Consider the following 21,296-nt stretch of genomic DNA (forward strand, 5'->3'; position numbering starts at 1 on the left):
GACAAGGTCAGTGGGAGGTACAGTCGGGTTAGGCTAGGGCAGAGAGCATAAAGGGCTGACAAGGGGAAAGGGGAGCCTCAGCATGAGGAGATTTAAGTGAGGTGGCCGGGAGGCCTGGCACAGGACCAGGGAGCACAAAGGGAGCAGAGCAGAGCAGAGCAGGGAGGGCCTGGGGCTGGCCTGGCCTGAGGAACGGGGGAGGCGCAGGGGGTCGGGCGGGGCTGTCCCGGAAAACGGGGGCGCTGCGGGCGGGAGAGGAGACCCAGCCCTGCCCGGCGGCTTGTTGCTGGTTGGGCCGGGAATCCCCCGCTCGCTCCTTCCGGGTGCTGGCGCCGCCTCCGCGCTGTGCCGGGACAGGACGGCGTGTGAGGCGCGGGGCCGCTCGGCTCCGCTCGGCTCGCAGTGGTCTCCGCTCCCCGTTATGTCGGACTCGCCCGCGGCCCCCCGGGGGTCGCTGCCCATTAATCTGCTCGGCGAGCCGCTGCTCCGGCAGCTCAGCGGCGTGCTGGACCGCGCGGCTCCGGGCAGGGGCTGGAGGGACCTGGCGCAGCGAGCCGGGAGCCACGGCAGGCTCAAGCTGAGGTGAGGGCAGCCCCGGGGGGCGCCGAGGCACCAGCGGGCGGGAGGAAGGAGCTGGCGCCAGGCGGGGAGAGAGGCACATGGGGCAGGCTCAGGTGAAGCGAGCAGCCGGAGAGAGCCTGGCACAGGCAGTGGAGAGCTGCTGGGGGGGCTCAGGTGTGGCTGTGGCTGGGGGGGCCTGGCACAGGCAGTGGAGAGCTGCTGGGGGGGCTCAGGTGTGGCTGTGGCTGGGGGGGCCTGGCACAGGCAGTGGAGAGCTGGGGGGGTCAGGTGAGGGTGTGACTGGAGAAGGGTAACAAGATGTCCCAATTTTACAGGGACAATACTGATATTTGGTGCTTTTTCTTATATAGGCACCTATTACCCCCACCCCCGTTCTGATTTTTCTCACTTGCTGTCTGGTCACCCTAGACTCGAGGCCTTGGCACAGGCAGTGGGAAAGCCATGTGGGGTCAGGTGAGGGTGTGGCTGGGGGGCCGAGGCACAAGCAATGGGAGAGCTGCTGCTGCTGGGGCAGTGTCACCATGGGAAAAGGACTTTGGAGCATGAAGTGGGGATGCCCCAGCAGGCTCAGGAGAATGCTATTTGGGTTCCGGGATGCCCGCCCATGGCTAAAAGTCCCTCCCTCAGCCTAGGGGGAAGAGCTACTGAGCCTGCGACTCAACTGATTACAGGGGACAATGAATTAAAAAAACAGGAACAAGCGTGACGGTCAAAGGGCTAAATGAAGGGAACCTGAAGGGTACATTGAGCAGAGAACCCCAGATACTGCCCACTGCTCCTCAAAAGTGGCTAAGGAATCAGTGGATGTGGTCCAGAGGAACTCTGCCTAGTTACGTGATCCGACGGGAGTGGAAATAGGCCCCCCCCAGTCGCAGTGCACCTCCTCAGCTAACATCCTCTCCCTAGTGTTATAGATGGTCACCTTGGCCAAGGCAAGGAGGAGGTTGACGAGGAGGTCCCGTGACTTTCTATGGCCACGGATGGGATATGCATAGATCAGAAAGGTGTAGGGAGAAGTGAGGAACCGGAATAGGGGCTGCAACCTGGTACACTCCAGCTATACGTGCACCAGGGTCTCTCTTCCGCTGCAAAAGGGACAGGAATTGGGATGAGGGATGAACTGTGCCAGGTACACACCTGTGCTCATGGCTCCATGAAGGAGCCACCAGCTAATATCCCCTGCGGGTCATGAAACCAAAGTGAAGTACAGACTGACCCACTGGGGTTCCTCACCCTCGACAGGTGTCAGGGCAGGACACGAGGGTGAGGAAATGGAGAGTGTGGAACATGAGCGTGAAGAGATGTGACCGTGGCGTGGTTCGGAAACGCACTGGCTGCAGATCCCGCAGCTGGCTAAGTGTGTGCGGAAGGGGTGGCTGCGGAGACTTGGCATAGGCAGTGGGAAAGCCATGTGGGGTCAGGTGAGGGTGTGGCTGAGGGCCAAGGCACAAGCAATGGAAAGCTGCTGCTGCCGGGGCAGTGTCACCATGGGAAAAGGACTTTGGAGCATGTAGCGAGGAAGCCATAGGAGGCTCAGGGAAATGCTGGGTCAAAGAGTACCTGGCATAGACATTTGGGGTGCTTCAGCAGTGACTGGTGCAGATTCTCACTTGGTTCCAAGCTGAGTGCAGGGCTGGACAGCTGCTGCAGGGAGTAACTTAAGGAGCCATGCAAGGTAGATAGTCTTGGCACAGAGAGACAAGCCACTTGGGGCAAGTGGTTCACATGAGCAATAGGCATGATGAGTGCAATGTGTGATGATCTGTTTTTGTGGGCTGCACTGTCTTATGGGTTTCATCCTTGCGGCTAAAATGCCCACTGTCCTTATTTTATAAGGTAGATGAATTATTCTTTTGGCTGACACCATCAGCAGTTTGGTGAAGAAGTTTAATGATGAAACTGCTGTGCAGAATAAGTAACCATACACTCTTAACAGGCATATCTCATGTGCTTACAGAGCAAATGGGAAGACAACAATTTTGTGTTTGTAAGGGAAAAAATACACTGGTCTAAATTGGTCAGCTTTGTAGTATTCCTGCCAGGATGTTTTCCCACTCATCTGCTGCTGGAGTTTAGTGGATCTTGGGTTACATTAACATCCTTTTCCCCAAGAACATAAAAGCCTTTCCCATCACAACCTTATTAATTAATCTAATAGCAAGTACATGGCAATTAAGTAAAGGGGTTCTAAACAGACCTTCCTTGTGGTGACATATGACTTCATATAATCTTTCCATAACTTTGATCCTCTCCTAATTCTTCACGTTTTGAGACTATTCAGTAAAGGTTATAATACTCTGCTCAGTGATTAGAAGTGATTCGGAAAACTTCAGACTGAAGTTTAAATGCATGGAGCTAGTCTACGTCTGGAATTACAGATTGGCAATGAAGTGTAAATGTTACTGAAAACAGCAAATGTCTAGTATTTAATCTTTCTTGAACTATAGCAGCAGTACATCAGTGATGAAAGCATTAGCTCTGAAATACTGGAACCACAATTCAAATCCTGCCATTGGTGACTCATCCTTTATTGCTTCTGAAGTAGGCACACCATAAATTGAAAGGCACTCTGTATTTGTTTTTTCAGAGGAGTTTGTGAAAAATGATGTCTTGCCTACAAGTGTGGGAGTCTGCTTAGTGAATTTGGCTAGAATCGCCATACGTACAAATACTCTGTTGTATGGTGTGCAGTTCACCATCATTTCAGGCAGTTTAATTAAAATGGCAGTGTATAATTTGTATACAGTTTTTCATGTGTTTTGGAATCCTTTTGAGCTGAGATGCTGCATATATGTAATATACTGTAAATACTTTCAGAAAACAAAAGGATGTCTCAGTTTAATATAGAACTGGGAATATATCTCACATTAATGGAATAATCTCTGCTAGATGTATATAAATTCACCTCCTAATGGGAAGCAGAAGTGTGCACTGAGAAGACCTTGTACTTGCAACAATGAAGACCAGATTCCTATCTGCAATTTTCACTGCAAAAATGAATATTTACTTTCATATGTTCAGTTTTATCAATATTTCATTACAAGGCAATCACTGGGGGCAAAATTAGGTATGACTATTGCACAGAGATCAGGTTTCTCTTTCTCCATTTTAAATCGATCACTTGGCATGCATTCAAATGCCCTTATTATATTTGTTTTATTTTAATTTTTGCAGTTCTCTGGAGTTGGAACAATGTTCTCTCAAAGTGCTGGAGCCAGAAGGAAGCCCCAGTTGGAGTCTTCTGAGACTAATGGGTGAAAGAGGTTGCACTGTGGTGGAATTGATGGAATTCTTACAGGCCCTGGAACACACAGAGGCTCTTCAGTATATCAGTCCTCCAGGTTAATTTTTGTTCTTAAAGTCACCATCGTATATGTATTATGCTGGAAAGCCTATGGGGGAGGGGGCGTGGTTCTATAGTGGGTAGAATAATTTATAGTTAAAAACTAGCAATGCTACACTTCCAATTTGAAAACTGGTTATGGAAGTTTATTCAGTGTCTTTCCCATTCATACAGAGGTATTGAGGAGTGTGGTGGGTTTTTTTGTTTTAAAAAATCTAGAATAGCTAAATGGTTGAGCAGATGGGCAGAACAGAAAAGTCTGTTGTGAAGACAATAGGTATATTTGGGAGAGAAGATAGATTGTTTGCTTATTTAGTTATTTAAAAGTAAAGTGTTTTTTGTATTTTTTACTACTGGCCCTACAGCCAGTGCCACGCAGAGGTGTGGAAGAGTGGATTCTTTTCTGTCTTGTGTATAAACAGAACTGTCATTGGTCTACACTTGAAATTTGGATTGACCTAACTGCGTTGCTCAGAGGTGTGAAAAATTCACATGCCTAAAAGCCTTAGGCTATGTCTTCACTGACGGCGGCAAATTCGCTGCCATCAGATCGACTTCTCTGGATCGACTGAGCAGTCAGTGAAGATCCACTCAGTCGATCCAGAATGGACATATTAAAACCACCTCCTCAAGTAGCATGGCGCTGCGTCAACGGGAACGCTGTTCACGTCGGCTCAGTGCAGTGAAGATGGCGCGCAGAAAAGAAGCAGAGAAGTCGACAGGAGTTATGCAGGTTTTTTGCATAGCTTGCGTAACTCCGGTCGACTGCTGCCAAATCTCGGAGGTAAGTGAAGACAAGCCCTTAGTTAAGTCGACCTAACCTCTCATTGAAGATGTGGCTAGGTCAATGGAAGAATTCTTCCATCAACCAAACTGCTGCTTAGGAAGGTGAATTACTATGTCAGTGGAAAAATCCCTTCTGTTGATGTAAAGAAGCATCTACACTGCAGCGACATAGTGCCCATGGTGTAGGCGTGGTCTGAGTCTTCCGTGGACCTAGCTACTGCCTTTTGGAGAGGTGGATTAACTGCACTGATGGAAAAACCGCTTCCATTGATGTAGGAAGTATCTAAACTATGGCACTTCAGCAACATGGCTGCCGTGTTGTAGCTGTGCTGCTGAATTATAGACATCCTTTGAGCAAACTTATTACTGAGGTTGGAGTCTTCGTTGTTTGCAGCTGTCCTTTATTACATAAAAAAAGGCAAACACCATGGGGTGCTGATCCTTAATTTGAGTTCCTATGTGCTATGCAACTGATAAATTTCAACAGAGTTCTTGTGTGCAAAAATAGCAAATCTATGAGGGAGACTACAACTGAGCAGTTCATCTTGCTGAATCTAGTCTTTTGCTGCATTTTTATGCTATTAGGTTTCGAATTCTAGAGAGTAACTAATTCTATATTTCACAAATTGAAAAAGTTAAGAGCAATAATCAGAATCATAGGTGAGTTTTGTACTTCTTGTCCTTAATTTATGAGAATAAATGAGTTTTCATTATCACCTGTAATGTATTCCAAAAACACATGACCAAATTCTGTTTTGTTATAGAAATTGGCCCCCTAATATTAGCTTTTATAGTTTGAGGCCTTTAATCTGGGAAAAATTCATACAGGAATTGTTTTAAGATAAATTAATTTAATTAGTTACCCTGTTCTGTTTCTTAAATCAGCTACACAGGAAAAACACTGGTGTTTTAGACTCACTGTGCCTAGTTTTTTACAACTGAATTATTGCTTTTGTCAAGGTCAGCATTAGAACTGCAATGTGTGGCATTGTGTAAAAGGAGGGTAATGGGAAGAATTCAAAGGTATAATGAACTTTTGTGATGGTCTAAATGGAGGTGTGTCTGAGTGAACATACTAAAGCCAGATCTACACTCAAGACTTTTGCAAATATAGCAATGTCAGGTTGGGGAGTGATTTGAGGACATGGGGCTATATTTCTATACTGGGAAGAACCTTAATGTAAGTGCCGTTATACTATCATAGAAGTGCTTTTGCCAGTATACCTTGTTTTGCTTACTGAACCAATAAAAGTTATACTGGCAAAAGCACGTTTTTGCTGTTATAAGCTGTGTCTACACTGGGGGGGGGGGGGTTGGTTGTTTGCCCGCCCGTATAGCTATAGCAACAAACTATTTCTAGTATAGATTTGGCCTGAATGAAAGAAAGTATAAAGTAATGAATAAGTGAAAGCCTGGGTTATTTTTTGCTTTTGTTTTGGGTGTACAAAGAAGGAAAAGAAATCTCATCCCTTTGGTTATGATTGTGGAAACATAAACAATAATCTGGTCATGCTCAGCAATAACAGTAGCTATAGAAACAATTTATTGTGTGTGTAAGGAGTGTCTATGCATGAGGATATTATTACTATTAGACAAAAATAGATGCTCTGTACATTCCTTTCTCTAGATTACTTACTGTCGGCCCTAAAATGTGCAGTCATGTGCAGACAAGAATTGACATATCAACGTGCACTATCTTGTTAGGGATATGCATTAAGGTGGTAATCAACATGCCTATAACTTACTAAATTGCCTGGAGTTAGACCTTCCTGTGATCTAAGACAAATATTTTCTTTGATATTGTGCCTCCTTTGAGCAGGATGCAATGAAGCAGGGTCTGTTTGTAACTTCCAAGAGATCTTTTGGGGATCTGATGAGGAGACTTGGGATACATCTTCACTTCAATAAAAGACCCATAGCATGGCCATGGCTCACCTGGGTCAGCTGACTCAGGCTGCGGGGATAAAAATTGCAGTGTAGATGTTTGGACTTGGGTGGAGCCTGGACTCTGAAACCTGGTGAGGAGGGTGGATCTCAGAGCCTGGGTTCCAGCTTGAGCCTGAACATCTGCACTGCATTATTTAGCCCTACAGCCTGGGCTTTGAGCCTCAGTGCCACTGGTTTTTTATTGCAGTGTACATATTCCAATAGTGTTTCTGGGAAGATAACATCATTGATAGAAGAGCTTTATAATGGAATGGAAAGCTGCGTTCAAGTCAATGGAAGATGCACAGTGTGGTTTCCTATCCCCACGGGAGTGTGCAAGGCTTTGTTCTTCTTTGGGTGCTTGCACTTGTCTATTCCAATGTAGGTGTATGCGCGCCTTGAGTTCAGTTTCCAGAACTTTTCCCTCAATGGTATCCATCAGGTTGGCTCTGGCCTCCCTGGTGCCACACTGTCATAGCACCAGTATAAGGGACTCTGCTGAGCCCGTGTCCTTTCAGTTCCTTCTTACCTCCTGTGACGGTTGCTGGAACTTCCCTCATTGCTCAGGCAGTCTTTTCCAGTGGTTTCCTTCTCTGTTTGTCTGCATATAGTTCTCACAGTTCAGTTACAGTAGAACCTCAGAGTTACGAACACCAGAGTTACAAACTGACTGGTCAACCACACACCTCATTTGGAACCGAAGTACACAATTAGGCAGCAATAGAAACAACAACAACAAATACAGAACAGTACTGTGTTAAATGTAAACTACTAAAAAAAAAGGGGGGGAAGGAGTATTTTTCTTCTGCAGAGTAAGGTTTCCAAGCTGTATTAAGTCAATGTTTAGCTGCAAAATTTTGAAAGAACAACCATAACGTTTTGTTCAGAGTAACGAATATTTCAGTTATGAACAACCTCAATTCCTGAGGTGTCCGTAACTCTTCGGTTCTACTGTGGTTTGAAAGTAGTTTTAGAAATGTTAGTAGTTAGTGTATGGTGGACATCTCTACACTTGTTGGAGAGGCTTGTCTGTTCCCCCGTGCCGGGGTATGCTTCGGTCACCAGGCTTTAAGCCCTGCTCTTCCTGTGGCAAGTTGATGCAATTGAGTGACCCGCACTCAAGTTTTCTCAAGTGTTTAGGGGAAGCTCACAAGAAGAATCATTGTCAGATCTGCAGGGAATTCAAGCCCCATACCCAGAAAGACTGAGCAGTGAGACTGAATGTCCTCCTGATGGAGGCAGCCCTGAGACCAGCATCGGAGCCACAATCGGACTTGGTACCAAGCATCTCTGCTTCAGAGCAGAGCGCACCTCCCGCCAGCAAAGACTCATGGCACCGCTCCTCCTCACTGGTGCCTAAGAAGAGGCACTGTAAGCACCAAGATAAAAGTCACTCCCCGGTGCTGAAAGGGAGCAGGCAGGGGGATTGAGACACTGAGATCTGCATCAGGCCGCTCTCCCTCTCCGGCACTGCAGCAGCTCTCCCATCAGCACATGCACCCGTGCCAGCTCTGCGCACTGTGGCAAGGGAGGCACCATTCTCTAGCAGTCAGCGTACCAGACAATTTGCAGTACCATCCATCCTGGAGGCGTATGCAGTGGCTAGGGACTTGCTCATGCTGCCGGTACAAGGGTCCCCTGAGATGCAGGACTCGGCACCACTAACGCCAACAAGTGGCAAAGAGCCCTCCCCCGGCTTACGAACGGCACCACGACCACTCTCTGGGGATAAATCCCCTCTGAAGGTCTCGCTGCAGGCAACCCTGTGGCATTGCTCACTGGCACTTAGAGGATCGGCACTGCCATGATCTCATCGAAGCTCATCTTCCTTGTTGGGATCTGAGGTGGAGTCCTTTTCTTCCCACCACAGGACCCCATGCTAATCCCTGTGCCCTCCCTATTCTGCCAGGACATTGAGTGCTATGGTGCCCCTGGACAGTTGGCCAGCAGGACCCTTAGGGCCAGCGCCCATGTAGTGGCTTTTTGGACCCGTGGGGGTTTACCCCGGCCAAAGGCATCGTCTCGATGTGTTCATATTCTGTAACCTCAGACAGTAGGACGCCTCTGGTTCTGTGCCATGAGACACCAGACTTGGACTCCAGTACTAAGCCCAGTACTGAATCTCAGGAGTGTTCCCCAGGTGTCAGCCAGGACAGAGGAAAGGGCAGAGGATCTATCAGCCTTACATGCCTCTTTCTCCTCCTCTGCACTGGATGAGGTGCTGGTGACTACTGAGGGGTATCCCCACCCTAGGATGAGCACAAAGCTCACCAGGATTTATTGAAGTGGGTGGCCTCGAACTTGGGCATCCAGGCTGAGGCAATCAAAGAGACAACTCATGGCCTATTGGACATCTTATCAGTGGCAGGTCCATAAAGAATGGCTCTACCCCTTAATGAGATGATTATGGAGATGTTTAAGGTGCTCTGGCAGACCCTCACTTTCCTCCCACCTACAGCCAAATGGACTGAGCAGAAGTATTTTGTGCCTGCTAAGGGATGCGAATTCCTATTCTCTTACCCTCCCCTAGGGTCTCTATTTGTGGCAGCTGCCAATGATAGGGACCGGCAGGAGCCCACACCAAAGGACGCTACTCGACAGGTGGACTGCAGCTCTGCATAGCAAACCAGCAAGCTATGATTTTAACATGTGGGAGGCAATGCAAAAATTTAAGGACATGCTTCCTCAAGATGCCACACAGGAGTTCTCTTCTGTTGTCAAAGAAGGGAAGACAGTGGCCTGGGCTTCCCTACTGACAACCTTGGATACAACAGATTCCAGATCAATGGCCATAGCTGTCACAGTGCACAGGAGTTCGTGGTTACAATCCTCAGGGTTTCTGCAAGAGGTGCAGAAGACTGTCCCGGAGCTCCCATTCAAGGGGTCCTCGCTCTTTTCAGAGCATACAGATGCCAAGTTGCATGGCCTTAAGGACTCAACCCTGAAATCACTGGGCCTTTATATGTCTGCAGCATCCAGAAGGCATTACAGGCCCCAGCAGACAGGGCACTCCTACACTCAGCTGCCCAGATACGACCAGCGGAGAAGAAGGAATAAAGCATTCGGGCATAGGCCCTCTCCATTGCCCTCCTCCTCGGGGCCGTCGCTGTCTGCCCCATATCACTTGGGCCCAGCGAAGCACTTGTTTTGATGGGATGCTCAAGGACAATTTATCAATCCCTTCATTTCAGGATCCAGTGAGCCCTGTGTTTTCCAACTGTCTGTCCCATTTTCTCAGTGCCTGGAACCACATTACCTTGGGCCGTTGGGTCCTAAACACAGTGGAATTTGGGTATACCTTCCAATTATGATCCACCTTCCCTGTCTCTCTTTAGGGACCATTCTCACGAGCAGCTGTTGGAGCAAGAAGTCCAATCCCTCTTCTGGTTGGGAGCCGTGGAAGAGGATCCTAATCCCATTACTTTCTAATCCCAAAAGCCAATGGGGGTCTCAGATCGATCCTAGACTGAGACAGCTCAACCACTATCTCAAGAAGTTAAAGTTCCTCATGGTATCCTTGGCCTCCATTATTCCTTCACTGGATCCAAGGGATTGGTATGCTGCCTCAACTCGAAGGATGCATACTTCAACTTATCAATTTTCGAAGGCCAATGAAGTTTCTTAAGATTTGTGGTGAACCAGACCCACTACCAATTCGCGGTTCTGCCATTTGGTCTATCATGGGTCTTCACAAAGTATCTGACAGTAGTAGTGTCCTTTCTGCAGAGGAAAGGGAGTCTACATTTTCCTATATCTCGACGATTGGCTGAGCAGGTCCAGATCGCAGGTGGCATCAGACATTGATCACATACAATCTACCTCCAGGGCTTTAGGTCTATTAATAAATGGCCAGAAATCTACTCTTATCCCTGTACAAAAAATAGAGTTCATTGGGGCAATTCTCAACTCCGTGTAAGTGAGCGGCCCTTGGGAAGATGGGCCTTAACATTCAATCTTGACTTTGATAAGTTCCCTTTAGGCACATCTGATCACAATAGTCTGGGTTTGCATGAGCCTTCTGGGTCACATGGCATCATGCACATATGGGGTAAGACAGGCGAGGCTACAGCTCAGACCTCTCTAGGCCTGGTTGGCCATGGTATACTCTCCCTCGAGACAGCATCTGGACATAGTACTCATCATTCCAACTCAAGTCCTCAACTCAGTAGCTTGGTGATTGAACCGTTACACAGTCTGTGCGGGAATACCCTTTGTGAGGCTGTCCATTTATCTGGTCTCCAACATGTCGGTGTTGGGTTGGAGCCCACCTGGGGTATCTAAAGACTCAGGGTCTGTGGTCTTGAGAGTAGCTTTCATTCCATATCAATATCTGAGAACTCAGAGCAATCCACCTGGCTTGTCAAGCATTCCTGACTCATCTCACAGACAAGACAGTTCTCATGGACAATATGACAGCCATGTACTACATTAACAACGGGCATGGAGCACACTCTTCCCTCTCACGTCGGAAAACTGTCTGTCTTTGGGAGTTCTGTGTTGCCCATTTAATCTGCCTTAAAGCATTTTACCTACCTAGCACAGAACCAGCTCGCAGATTGCCTCAGTAGGTCCTTCTCTACTTACCATGACATTGTCAGACATCGCAGGGACATTTTCCAAAAGGTCTCAGACCTTTTCGGTGGCTTTTCTGGCTCAGGTTCCTATTCAAGGTATTTTCAGGGCAATGACCTGGTCCTCAGTGCACACATTCTCAGTTCACTATGCCATCACCCAACAAGCCAGAGATGGTGCCTACTTTGGCTGCACAGTGTTGCAGTTCATTTGTCTTTAAACTCTGAACCAACCTCCGGGTCAACTGCTTGTGAGTCACTCAAATTGGAATGGATATGTGCAAACACTCGAAGAAGAAAAAATGGTCACTAATCTTTTATAACTGTTGTTCTTAGCTGAGGTTAGTCCTGCTTTGAGCAGGGGGTTAGACTAGATGACCTCCTGAAGTCCCTTCCAACTCTAATCTTCTGATTCTTTGAGATGTGTTGCAATGTCCATTCTAAGACCCGCCCACCATCCCCTCTCTTGGTGTGGTCAGTAAGAAGAAACTGAAGGGACACGGACTCGGCAGGCCCCCTTATACCGACTGCTATGAGAACATGACATGAGAGGGTCTAGAGCTGATCCAATAGTTACCATTGAGGGGAAAAATTCCGACAACTATGCTCAGGACACACACACACCTACATTGGAATGGACATGTGCAACATGCCTCAAAGAACAACAGTTACCAAAGGTTAGTAGCCGGGTTTTTTTTCATCATCATTGTTTGATATTGGTTTTTGATTGATGGATAAGTTTTGAGGAGGCAGTTGGTGGTGGTGGTGGTGGTGAGCTGAATGCCATTCTGCTTTGAGATCTTGAATACGGCAATGACATTGTCTTGTTGGCTCGGTTTGGTGAATTGCTGCAACTTATGGCCAGTCTGGTCAGGCAAGAAGCAACATGCATTGGTTCAGTTATTAATCTGGATAAAATTAAGTCCTTGGCCATTATCAACAACCTCCTTCTCCATATTACAACCAGCTCAATATTAACCTGTCTGGAAAGAACATCAAGTGGCTGTCAGATATTTGGGCGCAATGTCATAGACAATGCTGGAGGATGCTTGTATACCAGTAGCTACTGGGAAGTTTCAGGCCCTTCAGTGGCCTCTGTTGAGATATTGTGGTATCAAGCTTGCTGCGAAGCTGTGTGTCCATAAGACCACAGTTATACCAGCTCTGTTTTATGACAGTGAAATATAGGTGATGAGGAAAGCTGAAAGAACACCAGATTGATGTTTTTGATTCATGTCTTTATCAGCTGCTTTATACCGAGTGGCAGGACAAGATTATAAAGGAGGATGTTCCAAACCAAAGTCAACAACCACCTCTATCAGCATTGGTTTGGTTTCAGTAGCTTTCATGGTAGGGACATATTATTAGAATGGAAGATCAACAAATTCCAAAGTGTGTGTGCCAAGGAATGCCACTACACGGGTGGTGATCATAGGCATCGAAAGCTTCTTTGGTGTGACAAGATTGCCAGTGATGGACATGCATTGAATATATAACCACACCACTTTAAACGCTTTGCCAGGGATCAATCCTGGTAGTACTTAGTTTACAATGATGCCATGTCCCTTTGGGATTTCCAATGATGATGATGGAGATCCTTTTTTGTAGTGGACAAGATCAAGAGGCTATTCCCAATATTGGGACTAGTAAGCAATAAAGAAAAGTGGCCTTATCCTGCCCCAAAAGATGTTGCATATGGACAACTTGATAAATTACTACGGAGGTGTCTTTGGACAGAGTGACAAAGGAAGCTGATGAACAGAAACATTTATCACAGAGAACCTTAATACAATTTATTTTAATAAAATTGTTAGTCTTTTGCAGCCATCTGGATGATGCTGATATACTGTTCTCAGCTAATCCTTCGTTTGTCTCAGTCAGGGTATTTCTTCACTGCAGAGAGAACTCAAGTTATGTACTCTCAAGTTAGATCTCTCGAGTTAATCTAGCCTGAGTGAGAGTGGCTAGTCTGCAAAATACCCTTGAATTGCTATGTCCACACTAGTGCTGCACTTACTTGTGGGTAGCACTGAAACTTCTGGTGGCATATACAAAGGGTCTCAGTGCTGCAGTAATCTGAGCTGCACTATGAATTATTCTGCAGAATAATGTGGGAGAACTTGTGTGTCCTTTCTGGGCCTGCAAGGGGAATTGTGGGAAGTCACTGGAGGACTAATGGCATTCAAGTGCTGCTAGCCTGTGTCCACGCTTCAGAGTGGTCATGTGAGCAGCTGAGGACTTGTGCTCACTTGAGCTTTTGCCTGTGTCCCCTCTTGGGCCAGCCAACACAAGTTGAAAGCACCGCCATACTCAGGCCATTGTCTACACCACAGATCCCTTGCTGGTATGGGTAGGATCTAGGCCATGTCCCCTGTCCACGAGTTGGACAGGGGGAAAGAAGCTAGAGCGAATGCATCCCTATGCTGGTGACTCAGCAGAACACCCAAATTGGTATGCCTTTCCAGAATCCGTTCACAGCTCCGCTGATAGGCCAGCCTGTGACAATATGTAGTACATCTAGAATGAGGACAGTACAGTACATCAAAAAGGTAACCACATATATCTTGTTTAACTAAGGGTTGTTTGGCTAGATTTGCTGGCTTAGAATGACCCTGATAATTCAGACCCCAAGGTGTGTTTTGATTAAAAAAAAAAAAAAAAAAAGCATGTGTTAAGAGTGAATCTAACAAGCAGCTTTTAAAAATGGTAGCATTCACCTGGGTTGTGTTATTTTGTTGTGTTTTTAAAGAAAAAATAGCTCCTGATAATTATCCAGGTTGTTACTTTTAGTAACTTGGATTGGCCTTGAACTTCAGGTCAAAATGTATTAGTAATACCTACAGTTTGATTTAATGGCCCAAGCAAGATTGATTGTATAAGTTTAATTGAATGTTGTGTATGTGTCTTTAAAATTGGTGGCTGGATCATTTAATGTCCCAATTGAATAGCTGTCTTTATGTTAGTTATCATGAGTGTTGCTATAGAGTGTTCTTTCTAAGCTTAGTTTAATCGTAAGCAAATTTTTCCTGAACATCCACACAGTCTGAATAATATGTTAACTATTAATGCTCTGGGTTAGTCTCTTTGAAAATGATGCATCTGTGAAATGAAGACAATGGAGTCACACAGGTGTAACTGAGGGCAGAATTTTGCCTGCAGAATCTTCTTATTGGGCACCACCATCAGTAAGAAGGGCAGGTTTGTCCATCATCTTCACATGTATAGAATATTGCTGCATGTGTCTGTAACAATGGATTACCTCCCTGCTGCCTCGGTTTCCCTCCAGCTAAACTAATAAAATACTAATCCTCCCCTTTTGGGGTAACAAAAATTCAAACAATATTTTCTTTCTCTGTGTCATTCATTTGCCCATTCTGCCTCCTGGAGTTCTGTGGTAAAATCAACAGAAACAAACCAAATCCAAAGAAGAAACTCCCTTTCCAATCTCCCCTTGTTTTACTGGCTCCCGACCCAGGAAAGACAAAGGGTTCAATTGGTAGATCGTGTGCAATAATACTGCCCAACTTTCTGTAACTTCAGTGAGTCATACTGGTTGAAACTCAGGCTTAGGTATTTGCCCCCTCAAGTTCCCATAGTAACGCAGGCAACTCAGTCTGAATACATACAATGTTGAGGTTGTGTTTACATGGAACTGAAACTTAGGGTAAAATCATCTTTTTACTTGTAAACTATGCAGAAATTAGTGAAAGATGGCAGAGAAACCATGACAAACCAGTATTAGCCACTTTTCCAGGTAAAACACATTTTAAGACTTCTGCATTTCATCTTCCAGAAGAAATACAAGAAGCAGTAACACACATTTGTAATCTCTTACAAAATAGAGCCAAATATTTAGATCTTAAAAATTCTCTTATAATAAGAGAGAACTGTATTATGCTGAAATATTTACTTCAAGGTGAAATTATAAATGTTTATAGGAAAACAAACTAAATTCTGAAGAATGTTTAAACCAGTTTTCTTAGAACTTGCTAGTGTTACTGTAATATCTCCACAGAATGGGAGGTGCTAGTCCTTCAGAGAATTTGGTTTTCTTACATATTTTTGTTATGAAATGTTAGCAACAACTGGAGCTGATTTAAAAGAAATTTCTGGAAATTTTGGAAAATTGACAATGTTTCATTGTTAATGCTTGTTTGTTCCGATTTTTCTGTGGAAGTATTGACTTTTAAAAAAAACTATTTTCAGAATTTACATTTGAAAATTAAATGTTTTACTTCTCAAGTAATTTTGACTTCCCCATCACTGCTGTATTCGAGTGTCTCACAATACTTTAATGTGACTACCTTGCAATCTCCTAGAGGATAATAGAGTTATAAGGAATAGCCAGCATAGATTTGTCAAAAACAAATCATGCCAAACCAACCCAAGTTCCTTCTTTGACAGGATTACTGACCTACTGGATGGGAGGAAACAGTAAACATGATTATATCTTGATTTTTTACTAAGGCTTTTGATGCAGTTCCCAATGACAGTCTCATACGCAAACTGGGAAAATGTGGTCTAGATGAAATTACTATAAGGTGGATGCCCCACCGTTTGAAAGACTGTACTCAAAAAGTAGTTATCAGTTGTTTCCTGTCAAACTAGGATCCCATGGGGGCCAGCTGGTATTATTCAGCATTTTTGTTAATGACTTGGATAATGGAGTGAAAAGTTTGCTTATAAAATTTACTGACGACACCAAACTGGGAAGGGTCATGAGCACTTTGGAGGACAGGAATAGAATTCAAAATGACTTTGACAAATTGAAGAATTGGTCTGAAATCAACAAGATGAAATTAAGTAAAGATGAGTGCAAAGTATTTTGCTTAAGAAGGATAAATCGACTGCACAGCTACAAAATGGGAAATAACTGGCTAGGTGGTAGTACTGCTGAAAAGGAGCTGTGGTTACCGTGGATCACAAATTGAATGAGTCAACAATGTGATACATTTGTGAAAAGGCTAGTTTCATTCTGGGGTATATTAATAGAAGTGTTGTAAGTAAGATATGACAGGTAATTGTCTTGCTCTACTCAGCACTTGTGAGGCCTCAGCTGGGGTCCTGTGACCAATTTTGGGTGCCACACTTTAGGAAAGATGTGGACAAATTGGAGAGAGTCCAGAGGAGAGCAATAGAAATGGTAGACAGGTTACAAAACCTGACCTGTGAGGAAAGATTAAAACATATGGACATATTTAGTCCTCAGAAAAGACTGAGCGGGGGCCTGATATGTTTTCAAATATGTTAAGGGCGATTATAAATAAGAGGGATCAGTTGTTCTTTAGCAGGACAAGTAATCTGCAGCAAGAGAGATTTAGGTTAGATACTAGGGAAAGCTTTCTAACTATAAGGTTAGTTAAGCTCTGGAATAGGCTTCCAAGGGCCCTTGTGCAATACCCATCACTAGAGATTTTTTTAAAGAGCAGGTTAGACAAATACTTGTCAAGGATGGCCTAGGTTTACTTGGTTGTGCCTCAGTGCTGAGGATGGATTTGGTGACCTACTGAGGTCTCTTCCAGCCCTATATTTCTATGATTCTGTGATTCACAATACTCCTGTAAGGAAGTAAAGTGCTATTATCCCCATTTTTACAGATGGGAAACTGAGGCATAGAGACTGAGAGCTTGTGTACATGGGTAATTTATTCCAGGATAAGTTAATATGAATTTGAAGCATGTTAGCTTTTCCAGAATAACTCTAAAGTGGACGCTTATGTTGGAATAAGAGTATCCAGATGGGGAGCTATTGCAGAATACCTATTCCATTGTAGCTATTCTGGTCAGTTTTCCCATACAGACAAGCCCTGAGTGACATGCCCAAAATCACAGTAAGTCTGTGGTAGAGCAGACAACTGGATGCTGGCTTCCCAAATTTTAGGCTAGTACCCTAAGCATTGGACCATATTTTGTGTCTACTTTCCTCATCTTGAAAAAAATTCCCACCATGGGACTAGACTGATCGATCAAAATAAGGAATATAGACCCTAAACACACACACACTCACTCACTGAAAAACCAATAGGTGAATGACTATATGTACACTTAAAATGCAGAAACAAGAAAACTTTGGGGGAAAAAGGTCTTAGAAAAGTCCTTTAGGACTAAAATAATTTTTGTTGTCTAAATTGAACCAGCTGTAATAAAAATGAGGTATCAGACAGTAACATATCAAGAACAGAACAAAACATTTAAAGGGCCTGATTCTCATTCATACTACACTCCACTCTGTATTGGGGCCTTAAAATGGGTGTAAATGTTATTTGTGAATTCCTTTGTGTTTAATACATATTTAAAAAAACTTGTCTAATATACAAAAAGTTAAATCCTTTCTCTGGCAACAGACCCTCAACTTCAGGTTTCTGTTAAAATTGTGTCAGTAAAAAAGTTAAATAAGGAAGCAATTTTTAATATAAAAAAACCTTATGTAATCCTCAGTGTACCGCTTATAACTAATCTTAATCACTGTATGCAAAATAAACAATTCAGACAATTATAAAGTTACATGTAGTAGGTAGACTGACAGCAAAAATAGAGCAGCGCAGCTCTAATCGTACAACAATATTTAACTTACAAAAGGTAAGTGGAAGCAAGTTAATTCTTGTTGTGATGTCTTAACTTTTTTTTTTTTTTTTTTTTTTTTAAAGGTATAAAGATTGTTGTACAGCCAGACTCGAAGGCAGTGTTATCTGGACAGATGGTCAAGTTATGTTGCTGGGCAACTGGACATCCATTTTTGCATTATCAGTGGTTCAAACAGGAAAAAGAGGTAAAAACCAAATATAGGATATCTCAAGGACCTTCTGAAGTTATTGGGTAAAAGTAGTCTGCAGAATATAAATCCTTACAAAAAACTGGAGTCAATTCTCCCTCCCCTCAACCCCTCCAACTGGCTCAAAGATATTTTAAAGAACATTTATGGTGGAGTTTCCAGATTGGCAACCCTAAAGAGCAGAACCCTCAGTACTCTACTCATAGAAGTAATACAACAGAGGTTATGTTAATTAAAGCTTTCCCACATCACCCTTCTGATATCATGTGCTTCAACTGCCTGTGACAGTGTCTAGAGGATAGCCCAATCTACAGATCCAGCTTGATCCATGGATTGTGTGACCCTGCAAGAATGGTGCCAATCGGGAATGGGAGAGGATATCTGCCCATTGAGAACTGGACTGAGACCACTAATTCATTTAATGCAGGCCATTGAACAGCTGTTGGAATATAACAACTTCCAATTGATATACTACTAGGACCTGTTGGAACTGGTCACCTAGAAGTGAAGGACTGAAGGCTTAAAGTGAGCATGTCACAAATATGACCAATAAAATAGATTGTTGAAGTGGGTCTGAGTTGATATTTCTGTAGCCTGAGTATCATTCCCCCTTTAAAATCTAACACAACTTCTTTCTCTCACATGCACACTCCCCTCCCCTTTAATCCAGGCATATCTTCCTGTAAGAGGAATGTTTATTGATGAACATTTATGATATTGGTGTGGCACTGTGTCCCCCTCTAGTGGCACCTTGTCCAGCTAGAGATTGATGAGTCTGCTATAGCCTTAGCTAAGAGGCATGGGGCTTTTAGCTCATACAGTAGAGGCTCATATACAGTTTCAGCAGTTCCAGGTTTAATCCCACCCACTGATGACAGGTCTGTCAATGTTACATTAGCAGTGGTTTTAAAGGCCATTTTGAAGATGTAATTTTAGATCACTTTTAGACTGTAAGAGATGTTAAAAAAACTAGTTTGATCCAGCTAGATTGTCTGTTACTGAAATGTGTATTACAAATGCACTACTTACTGTATATTTTTATTATTATCTGATAAAGATCTGATGGTAAATTTATTTTCATGTATAGTCTTTTGTTGCACTCCCCTGCCCCCCAAGAGTTCTAACAGTTTCCAGTTCAGAGTTGCATACGTTTGCTTATGACAATACTGATATAACATGAAAGCTGGCTGGGATAATGCTTTGGGAATCCCATCTAGCTAGTTGTAGGAAGCATAAAGATTCAGAATTGAAGTTCCTGAAACAACCTTCATTCTAAGAAAATTTCTAATGTCTCATTTTACTTAACAGCAGCAATTCCAATCTGTCCTTGAATCAAAATTTGCCTTTAAGTCATTAAATGCTGAGGACAAGACTTATCTCTTGTGACAGTTTGAAATAAGCTATAAGTAACTGTGATAGTAGTCAGGAGTATTATCCTTGTTAGAAACAAATATTCTAATGTTTATTCCAAACCAGCACCAGTCAGTCTAAGTTAAGTTTTCTGTGGCTCATATATAACACAGGTTCCACATGGGAATTCCCCAGAGTTGATTTTTAACCCAGTGAACATAAATGATTCTGGGTTTTACATCTGTCGAGTGAACAACGATTCTTCCTTTGTGTTCAGTCGGTGGGCACAACTGGACGTTTGTGATCTCCAGGGAGTGTCATATGGTGAGTTGCAAATGTCTTTCACAATGGGTCCCCTCTGTGCAGATCTGGGGGTGGGGAAGATCAACCAGATCATAGTTCAATAGGCTTAAAAGAAATATTCATCTGACAAACGCAATCTGCTGTGAGAGTGTCTTTGATTTGTTGTAATGACTTAATTAGCAAAAGCCTAGACTTTTTGGCCCAGCTTTCATGATAACACAAGTTAGAGAAGGGGGTGTTTTATGCCTCACTGTCTTGTGCTGGCTACCCATATCACTGCATGCAGAAAAGGAGAGAAAGCAAGTTCTACAGAGCTTGCTATATAATGGGAGAAGAATGGGCATAGTCTTGACTCTATCCCTCCCAAAATGCTGGCCAGGCTCCAGCATAGCTGTGCTGGTACACAGCCGAGGTGTGTGGTGCACCAAGCATAGACCCAGCACAGTCTCTACACCCTCTCTAGAGCAGTAGAGAAACTGAGAGGGAGATTAACTTGTGAACTAGCCCTAATGCACAATACTTTGAGACTATAAAGCACTATATATGTGTGGAGTGCTAAGTCCAAAAAAGTGACTTAATGTAGTATTTGCTGCATCCAGTGTTTGTCTCTTTTATAAACTAATGAGTAAAATAAAGAGTTAGTCTTTTCTGTGTGAATAGAATTCTTATCAGTTTTGCAGCTAAACAATTTATGATACTGGTGGTAGATATTCAGTTAAGTAACAGATACTGTTCAAGTGTACCTGTAATAGGAAAAAGAACGAGAGTCCTGTAGTGCCTTAAAGACTAACAAATTTCTGCAGGCATAAGCTTTTGTGGGCTGCAACCTACTTCGTCAGATACGTCTGGGTTGCAGCCCATGGAAGCTTATGCCCGCAGAAATTTGTTAGTCTTTAAGGTGCTACAGGACTCGTTGTTTTTGCTGTATACAGACTAACACAGCTACCCCTCTGGAACTTTTCACCATGTAATACGAAAATCATGTATAAAGTATGTAAAGTTAATGTGAAAAATGAGAGTGCAAGGAGAAAAGAATAAATAAAGGGGAAGGAGAAAACTAAGATGAGAAGATTAAAATCTGCTCACTTGTATCCATTTAGTTGGTACCAAAATAGGGTAGAGTGTACAGTGTTTCTTGTATTTGCAGTCCACTTCTTAGGCCTTATTGTGCTAACACCATTCATTGTTCCCAGTTTCAGAAGCTGTGTGGTTTTGGTGGTTATTTATGGTAGGGTAATCCGCAGAACTTTTGAAATGAACATTACAGATGAGCAAATAACATTTTAACTGTTTCTTACTGCTTTACTTGGAAGTTTTGGAATTTCACTGACATACTGATATGAGATGAAATGTGTGAAGTTAAAAAAGCAAATAAATCATCTTTAATCTGTAAAGAGAGAGTTTATTTTACTTTTATTATGCAATTCATTGGTGGTGCTTTGCTCTAGGCTTTTTGAACTACAGTAGTGTTCTGCTTACAACATTACTCCAGGCAGGAGAAGGGTGTAGGGAACACTGATCAACCTTTCACCAATGTGGCAAGGACTAATGCTAAAACAGAGTCTTTTTTAACATCTGAAATTAAAGCATTACTCAGTTTGATATTACCTGAACAATTGTCTTCTCTCTCCTCACCAAAAGCACTCCTGCAGCTATTTTTAATG

At 43.6% G+C, this 21,296-nt stretch overlaps 1 protein-coding gene across 1 annotated transcript in view; it reads left to right on the forward strand.

Moving 5' to 3' along the window:
• Positions 1-209: 209 nt before the first annotated feature.
• Positions 210-21,296, forward strand: part of MALT1 (MALT1 paracaspase) — a 72,734-nt gene continuing 51,647 nt past the window's right edge. Inside the window, exons 1-4 of the mRNA XM_067545465.1 lie at positions 210-582; positions 3,757-3,923; positions 17,855-17,976; positions 19,503-19,653. Coding sequence (XP_067401566.1) covers positions 422-582; positions 3,757-3,923; positions 17,855-17,976; positions 19,503-19,653 — 601 coding nt within the window. The 5' untranslated portion in view covers positions 210-421. The remainder of the gene's footprint in view (positions 583-3,756; positions 3,924-17,854; positions 17,977-19,502; positions 19,654-21,296) is intronic.

Source organism: Emydura macquarii, unplaced genomic scaffold (assembly GCF_026122565.2).
Source record: "Emydura macquarii macquarii isolate MOO-44397 ecotype Brisbane River unplaced genomic scaffold, CSIRO-AGI_Emac_v2 contig_1045, whole genome shotgun sequence".
In the NCBI taxonomy this organism is placed as follows: Eukaryota; Metazoa; Chordata; order Testudines; family Chelidae; genus Emydura; species Emydura macquarii.